The sequence below is a fragment of the Equus caballus genome, chromosome 25 (genome assembly GCF_041296265.1).
Source record: "Equus caballus isolate H_3958 breed thoroughbred chromosome 25, TB-T2T, whole genome shotgun sequence".
Taxonomy (NCBI): Eukaryota; Metazoa; Chordata; class Mammalia; order Perissodactyla; family Equidae; genus Equus; species Equus caballus.
In genome coordinates, this window is record NC_091708.1 from 34,440,565 (window position 1) to 34,449,718 (window position 9,154).

A 9,154-nucleotide genomic window follows, 5' to 3' on the forward strand; every position below is an offset into this window, starting at 1 on the left:
ATCTATAGTTTGCTAATTTCTTTTTTGTAAAAATGAAGGGGAAAGAAAATATACATGTTTCTGACCATTTGAGCAAAAAGAAACATCAGAAGAATAAATCACAAACTAATGGATTGCTTTCCTATAGAAGGTGGATGAGACTGGGGTAGAAAAGATGAGGAAATGAGTGTATTTATTGGTATAGTTCTGACTATTTTATCTTTTATCCTCTAAAAAAATAAATAGAAGAGGGTGTATAATAAAGCAAAATAGAATAAAATTAAACAAATGAACTTAACTATATTGCAAACTAATAACCATAATTAGACTTAACGGAAAAATAAAATTAACATAAGTAATCCTTGAGCACAGAATTTTGTCTATATACACTCACTATAAAGAAAAAAATTTTAAACAAAGTTTTTGAGCTACAGTTAGTTTGTCATTAACAGTGGTATGAGTTCAAGATTCGGAAATTATTTAACATATGCTCAAAGATTAAACAAATAAGTAAATATATTGTGGAAAAGGGGATAACTCCTCACTGTTGATGAAAGGTGCCATATGCATGGAAAAGGAGAGGCTGGAAAGGAATTCTATGGTGTAAAATTAGGACTAGAGATCTCAACTTGAACTATGGGATGTTTAAAATGTATAAATAAATTGAAATTTATATGTTATATATAAACATCTATATTGTTTCCATCCCACGTTCTTTCTGTCCCACTTCTAATCCACCTCCAATGGGTAGCCATTCCTTTAGTTTATTAATTTCTACTTTCTGCTTCCTGTGTTTCTTTTGTATATATTTCCAAACTGCATCCTCTGAGATCATTTAGAAACCCTGAAAGCAATGAACACACCTGATACCAAGTTTTCTCTTTACCATTCTCCTCTTTAAGGGACAAGTATACTTAGAAAAATGGCTCATTCTAGGTCTGGGGCAGAATTTGACAAGATTATCCAAGAAAATTTTTCTGAGTCTGAAACTAGAAAGTGCTCAGTGAATCCTGAGGTCACAGAAGCCAGCTTGAAGGGTCTCCCACTGGCCAAATCTGGAATAATTTGAGCTTCAAAAATGAATAACACCAGGAATGGATTATGACTCAAATAAATAAGAATCCATGAGTACATAATGATATAATGAAATCAATGAAAAAAACCAATGAGTAAGGGCTGCTGCAAAGTTCCTCCTTATAGGATAATACAACTGATAAATGTAGAGGAAATGATAGAGTTAGAAAATCACCATTTGGTACCATGTTTGAAATATTTTTTTCACATTAGAATTACCCATGGATGTTAAATATAGTGGGTGAAATTTTAATAAGAAAAATAGCTTATGGTTATATAGTCCCAAAATATCTACTGAAATGATACTAATTACAAAGGATAAAAGAGTAAATTTACAGTTGAGAACCTGACAGACACCACCTTAACCAATTTATCAAGGATAACATCACTAGTAATCGGAAAAAATGATATCATGTGCTTTCTGATAATACGTACTGTGGTAGACAAGCTGAAAGTCAAAGTCTAAAATACACCTACATACATAAGTAAACATAGTAAAATGTTAGCCGTTGGGGCATCTAGGTGAAACATGTGCAGGGATTCTTCATATCATTTTTACAACTTTTCTATAAGTCTGAAGTCATTTCAAAATAAAAGATAAAAAAAAATCCTTTGTCCTAGCTGGAACCATGGCCAAGAAGAAAGGAGTCCAGGGCACCCCCGGCATAGAGTTTACCGTCCCCTGGGACTCCAGTCCCTCTGGCTCCTGGACACTCAGGTCCCCAAAGGGTAGTAAGATACTAGGCAGAAGCTTGGGGAATTTATTTCAGGCCTCTTTCCTCTCACTGGTAATTAAAATGCTATCTTTTGGCTCATTGCTCTGGAGCTGGGTAAGGAATATGAAAGTGCTGAGGCCACAAATATTCTTCCGTTTGTCTGGATACTGAGTCTTCTGAAGGGAACCTTAGGATTTCGGAAACAGCCTGGAGGAGAAGGTGTCTGATGTCAACAACGACGAGCGCAGGTCAGAGGGTGCTGGATCTGCACTTGGCGATGGATCTGCCTGTGTTCTTGGGGGTCTGTGTACCTTTATATTCATGACTGTGTGTGTGTGTGCCTGTGTGTGTGTATGCTTATGTACACATTGTTTGATAGTTGCATGCATGTGTGCGTGTAAAATGATCTGGCTCACAGCCTGATTCGTTTCCTGAGTTAGACCCAATCTGGTTTCTGTTTCAGCAAGAGTAGACCAACTTATCAGCCTCCTAATGTCTCACTGGGGACCCCTGATTCATGCCTGTGGTCTTAAATACTCGCATCATAGCTGAGCAGAAGAGAGCTCAACATTGGGAGTAAGATTGTCATTTCTGCTGCTGGAGAACAAGATGCCCGACCTCACCAAGGAACCAACGTCAGAGGGCTCAAACCTCTGCTCAACAGTGTGTGCTAGTGTATGTGCAAGTGATGATTGTGGGTGTCACACTTATGTGTGAGAGTAGGAAAGTGTATTTTTTGCTTTTGTCTGTGTGTTTGTTACCATGTGTATGTTACCAAGTGCATGGGTTGTTGGTGTTTTAACAACTGTGCCTGTGACTGTTTAGGCTTCACTGCCCCAAGCTGACTCGCTTCCTGTGGGAAAGATGTGGGTCAGAATGGGCCTAAGTATGTCTCTCAGTAATGGGAGTGTGTGTACTGCTTGTGGTAGTGAATGTGTGGTTGGATGTGCATGTGTGTTTGTGGGCATCTGATTTGCATCCATGTCCTCAAATATTTCCTTCAGTTTCCTCCTTCTGGGACACCATTGTTTGAGATATGCAAACTCCAAGTGACTCCCTGTTTTCTGAAAAAAATCTGCTATCATTTTCATATGACTGAGTACGACTGAGTCACTCAGAATTTTGTAACCCTTTACTTTCACTAAACGTCCAGGCAACAAAACTCCAGGCATCATGCTGTGTGAAGTTAGAGTTCAGCATCACCACCAAATAGCAGTAAGACCTGGGAAAATTACTAACTCCTTGGCCTCACTTTCTACATCTATAAAATGGAAAGAATCATTGTTGGCTTGTGAACATTACAGGCTTTAGTAAATATTTACTGTTTAAATAGAAGTTAAAATATGTGAGAATTTTTTGTCAGTTGGGAATTATATAAATTTGAATGAATGAAATTATCTAGGCAGGGGATTAAGGAAAGTTTGGACAACTTTGGCTTTCTTGCAGCTCTAATATTTGCTTTGCTCCCCTAACCAATGAAAGGGGAAGTTTCCATGTGTAGTGGTTAAGAGCACGGGCTCTGATTACACAGTCACATTAGATTAACCCCAAGAAGTAGCTAATACTTGATAACTTTTAATTTACAGAAAATGGTAATATATATACAATAATGTGAGACCCCAGTGCTGAGGCGGTACGCTTGGAGCATTGTCACACTCCTCCTGTGAACCTGGCCAGGTCCCATTGACCTAGAGCTGTAAATTCATTCGCACTCTAGAAGTGAGTGTTCATTTAAAGCCACTTGATGCCAGAATAGCTCCCAAACAAGAGTAATCCACAAAATACCTTTCATAAGAATGATGAACATTTGGGTACTAGGCTAAGACTTTGACTACATTTCCTAATTAAAAGGACACATCACCCTTACATTCCCAGGTTTAAAAAAACCTTCATAGCACCTATTAGAATTTGTGTTCTTTCACCTATTTTAGCTTTTAATAAATAAAAACATAAATTATACAAATTCTATAGGCCTACAACAATAGAGTAGGCAATAGAGATGGTGCACACACATGTTTGCATATATATAATGCGCATGATACATAGTACACATAACATGTAATATATGTAACTTGATATACAGTAATCACTTCTTATCCATGGGAATATATCCCAATTCCCCCAGTGAATGCCTGAAACTGCAGATGGTACTGAGAACTATATATACTATATTTTTTGCTGTACATACATACATATGATAAAATTTATCTTAAATCATTCATGGTAAGAGATTAGCAACAGCTAATAATAAAATACAAAAATACACTAAAATAAGAGTTATGTGAATGAAGTGTCTCTCTCTCTCAAATTATCTTCCTGCAGTGTATTCCTGCTTCTTTTACTTGTGATGATGTGAGATGACACAATGCCTCAGTGATGAGATGAAGTGAGGTGAATAATGTAGACATTGTGAGATGGCTTTAGAATACTATTGACCTTCTGACTATACATCAAAAGGAGGATCATCAAGTCATGACAATGTCGATGCTTGGATGTCAGGAGTAGATGATGTTTGAAGTTTACCAGGGGTAACTGAAACCACAGAAATTGAAACTTCGGATAAGGGGGAGGGATACTGTACTTTAAGGCAGAAACAACCCATAACAGCTTGCTGTGGCTCATCTGCTATTTCTGCCACAGTGAATTATTATGGTTTGGCTCTGTCTTTGTGTAGTAGGTTTTCTTGGTATGTTCATTAAAAATATGCTCAAAGGAGGGAGGGACCTTGCTTTTCTTTTTCACAGGAGCAATCTCAGTCCTTAGTATGGGTCCATGTTCAGACTCAATGTTCAATAAACAATAGTTGAGTGCAACAGTGAACACCTTATTTCTTTTGTACCATAAGTCTTGCTTGCTGCTTTTGGGTGTGATGTTTTCCTGGAGCCAGACTGGGATAGAGGGAAGATGCGTGCATCCATAAATTTGAGAAATAAATAGGAGTATAGATAAAAATTCATTCTTTTCCCAGAGAATTACAGTATGAAATAAAATGGTCCTGATCATCTTTTCTAGATTGCTGAGATTTGCAATATTCTTCATCCCCAACATAAAAAGCACAGTATGAGGCCTGAGAATCAGAGCAGTGTGTCCGAGTTCCTACTCTTGGGGCTCCCCATCCCATCGGAGCAGCAGGGCATATTCTTTGTCCTCTTCCTGGGCGTGTATCTGACCACGGTGCTGGGGAACCTGCTCATCATCCTGCTCATCAGGCTGGACTCTCGCCTTCACACCCCCATGTACTATTTCCTCAGCCACTTGGCCTTCACAGATGTCTCTTTCTCATCTGTCACTGTCCCCAAAATGTTGATGGACATGCATATTAATCACAAGTCCATCCCCTTCACAGGGTGCATGTCCCAGATGTATTTTTTCATATTGTTTGGTTGTCTTGACAACTTCCTTCTTGGAGTGATGGCATATGACAGGTATGTGGCAGTTTGTCACCCAATGCACTACAGCACCATCATGAGGGAGGAGCTGTGTGTCTCATTAGTAGTTGGGTCTTGGTTCTTCTGTGGTGCACATGCCTTGTTGCACACCCTCCTCTTGGTCCAACTGTCCTTCTGTGCTGACAATACCATCCCCCACTTCTTCTGTGACCTCCCTGCTCTCCTGAAGATAAGCTGCTCAGATATCTCCCTCAATGAGCTGGTCATCTTCACCGAGGGAGGAATGCTTTTCATCCTGCCTTTGACTAGTGTATTGGGCTCTTACATCCGGATAGGGACCACTGTCCTTAGGGTCCCCTCCACCAAGAGATTCTGCAAAGCCTTTTATACTTGTGGCTCCCATCTCTTTGTGGTGTCTTTATACTATGGGACCATTGCAGGTGTTTACTTTTTTTCCTCCTCATCCATCTCCAATGATAAAGACATAATTGCTTCTGTAATATATATGATAGTCACTCCCCTGCTGAACCCCTTCATCTATAGCCTGAGGAACAGAGATATGAAACATGCCCTAGAAATATTTGTTAATAGGGTTAAGCTTTTTAACTTACAGTCACTAAATCTGTAAAAATTACACATTCAAATGAATCAGAAAACTATTAAACCTGGACAGGCATTCTGAGTGTACAGTTGAAACTTGGCTGCACATACAGCACAGGAGGTTGACCTATCCCATGCCCCTCTCTGCTGGCATATACAAGCTTTCATTACCAAGATTAACTTCAATGATTCTTCATTTTATTAACGATTTTTAGAATATGTGTTCCCTTATTCCAACACGCAAAGGACTTGGTGAGGTTAGGGCAGCTGTGAGGATGGCAACCGGCAGTAGTGAGGAAAGAAGCTCCTTCAATCTCACCACCTCCAAGAGAATCCTGCTTTTCTTCTCTTGGCTTTCCAGGATCAGGTTAAAGAGGCAGCTGAAAATAGTATCACAGAACATTTTTTTTTACATAAATTGAATTTCCAATTTTTAAAAAGCTAGCATTCTCACAATAAACTTTCAATTGCTTCTAACGTAACTTACTTAAAAGTATGGGTTCATATGTGCTTGTCTACCTTTCATGAATATGTAGAAATGGAGTCCTTTTGAAAATGTGCTGGTTTATTCAATATTTTAGTTACTTTTAATAAAGGGATGTGAGGAAATCTTCTGGGGTGCTGGAAATTTTCTATATCTTGATGCAGGTGGTAGTTACAATGCATGTATACATATGGAAAAATTCATCGGGCCAAACATTTCTGATTTATGCACTTAGTGTACGAATGTTAGTCACTAATACAAAAAGGGAGGAGAGAGGAAATACAACAAACTATTCCCAGTATAAGTGAAAAAATATATATAATGAACATCAATGTCTTGGTGAGGAAATGCTCCAATTTTTCCTTCTTGTTCTTTTCTTTCCTCTTCAATGTTTTCTGGTTTTGCTTACATCATAACTTCCTTAAACATGTCTTCTTGAGCCAGCACTGATTGCCTAGTGGTTAAAGTTCATTGCTCCCACTTCTTTGGCGGCCTGGGTTCATTTCACATTGTGGAACACCACCACCTACCTTTTAATTGTCATTCTGTGGCGGCAGCTCACATAGAAGAGCTCAGAGGACTTACAAGTAGGATATATAACCATGTAATGGGGTTTTGGGGAGGCAAAAAAAATCGAGGAGATTGGCAACAGATATTAGCCCAGGGAAAATCTTTCCTTGCAAAAAATAAAGAAGTCTTCTTTCTTCCTGCATTGTTCTCAAACATATACTAGCAGGTCTTCTCTGAATCCATCATCTTGGGGCTCTCAGGTGGGCACAGGTGTGGGTGATGAGTAGAATGTGGTGCTGGGTTATCAAGGCCTAACTAGGATGCTCAGAAGGAGCTGGAAGAGTAAATGCAATCAAGTTTTTGAAGGAGAGCTGAGGATACAGCTTGAGAAGTGACTGTATATACACAAGCATCACACTCAAATAAGCCCTAATAATAATGAGAGCTGACTTTTTAACAAGAGCAGCAAGAAAGGATTGAAAGGAATCAGAAAGTAAAGGAGTGGCACCTTTAGTAGAGTGAAAAAATAAAAAAAAAAATCTGGCAACCTAAGATACTACATCAGCAAATATGTCATTCAAAATTGAAGGTGAAAGTAAGATATTTTCAGAAAAACAAAAACTAAAAAAGAAAAAATGTAAGCAGACCTATACTAATAGAAACACGGGGAATTCTTTAGACAAAAAGAAAGTGATTATAGGAGAAACTTGAAAATTCAGAGGTATTTGTAAGACTGGTAGATACAAAAATGAATATTCACTGAACTAAAAAACACCAATAATAACAATATCCTATGGGGCATATCTGAATAATCCTAAGGTCAGACTTCCGTGAAAATAAATTTGGAAACTTAGCTGAATTAGATAATTTTCCAGGGAAATACATATTAACAAAATTGACTCCTTATGATATAGAAAGTCTAAACACATCAATTCCTGTAAAATAAATAGAGAAAGCTATTAAGCAACTACTCCATAAAATGGAACCAGGCCCATTTTGTTTCAAGGGGAATACTATTAATGGTCAAAGACCTAGCAGTCTGAATGATGCTTGAATTGTTCCACACCGTTGAAAATAAAGGAAAACATCTTAATTTGTTTTATGGATGAAATAAATACAAAATTGTTGTGTAAGCATGATAAAGAAGCACAAAAATGAAATTTCAAGTTGACAGTGCTTATGACTATTCATGCAAACATAGTCAATATAATATCAGCAAATAGAATCCAACACCACATTAATAAAATAATTCATATAACCATGTGGGATTGTTTCAGGAATTTGAAGTTGGTTCGAAATTAGAAAATCCTTAATATAATACAAATTATTAATAAATATGAGGTTAAAAATCACATACGTCTCTCTATAGTGCTGAAAAAGACCACAACAGAATTTGATAACACTCAAGAAAAAGGAATTGGTAGATCCTCTGTTAATAAAATATATATTTTACACGAAGCATATATGATATATATAAATATATTTTCTCATGTTTAATGTTACATATGATATTATAAATAATAATATATATTTACATATATCATATGTATTTCATGTAAAATATACTACATATTACACTATGCATATTATTATACACAATAAAATCTATAGATATGTAGCCAACATCTTATTTAATGGGGAACCATTAGAGGAATTTCCTTTAGGATCACGATCAAGACTAGAATGCTCAATAATCAACACTGTGGTGAAAATATTAGCCAATGCAAGTAGATTAATGACATTAATTAAAGTCATAATAATTGGAAAAGAAGTAAAATCTTCTGAAGACTTTATAAGTACTTTAAAAACAAGAAAAAGAAAAGACATGTGAAAGTAGAAGTTGTAGATCTTTCTTTTCACCTTTCTTTTCACTTCTTTTCAAGAAGTCTTGATCTTTCTTTTCCACCAAACTCACACCTTGGCAGACCAAACTCCCCATTCGCCAGTCCCTCCATTTTTAGAATTCAATCTGAATATGAAACGAGTCATACCTAAACAGACTCAGCCAGCTCCAATCCTCTTCCCAAAATGAACATTTGTGTGTCATCTTCACAGTTAAATTGATTTCGAGTCAATACCCTGATGTTGTGTTTCTGTGATGTAATCAAATTTGTAGCATGTCTCTCATAAGCTGCCACAGTCCCACAGGACAACTATGGTTTTAAAAGGAAGTTTTACTGTATTTCTTAGTTTAGGCCCTTATTCTAAGTTTCTATTTGTAGTGCTTTATTGGGTAAACTTCTTACCTAGACACAGCTCAACATTATTATTCAATTTTCCCTGCAAAAATATTGGCATTCTCTCTTTGAATTCAAGCTCATGTCCAGCTCTTTTGGGATAAGTGTCCAGGTGTGACATGTTTAAGAGAGTCTTCTTTTATTTCCACCTTCTGTAGCCTAGTC

The 9,154-nt window shown here is 37.2% G+C and overlaps 1 protein-coding gene across 1 annotated transcript; it reads left to right on the forward strand.

Moving 5' to 3' along the window:
- The first annotated feature begins 4,829 nt into the window (after window positions 1–4,829).
- OR1J41 (olfactory receptor family 1 subfamily J member 41) lies at window positions 4,830–5,786 on the forward strand. The gene is given in 1 exon segment (NM_001391864.1): window positions 4,830–5,786. A coding segment is annotated over 1 exon segment (957 nt).
- The last annotated feature ends 3,368 nt before the right edge of the window (window positions 5,787–9,154 follow it).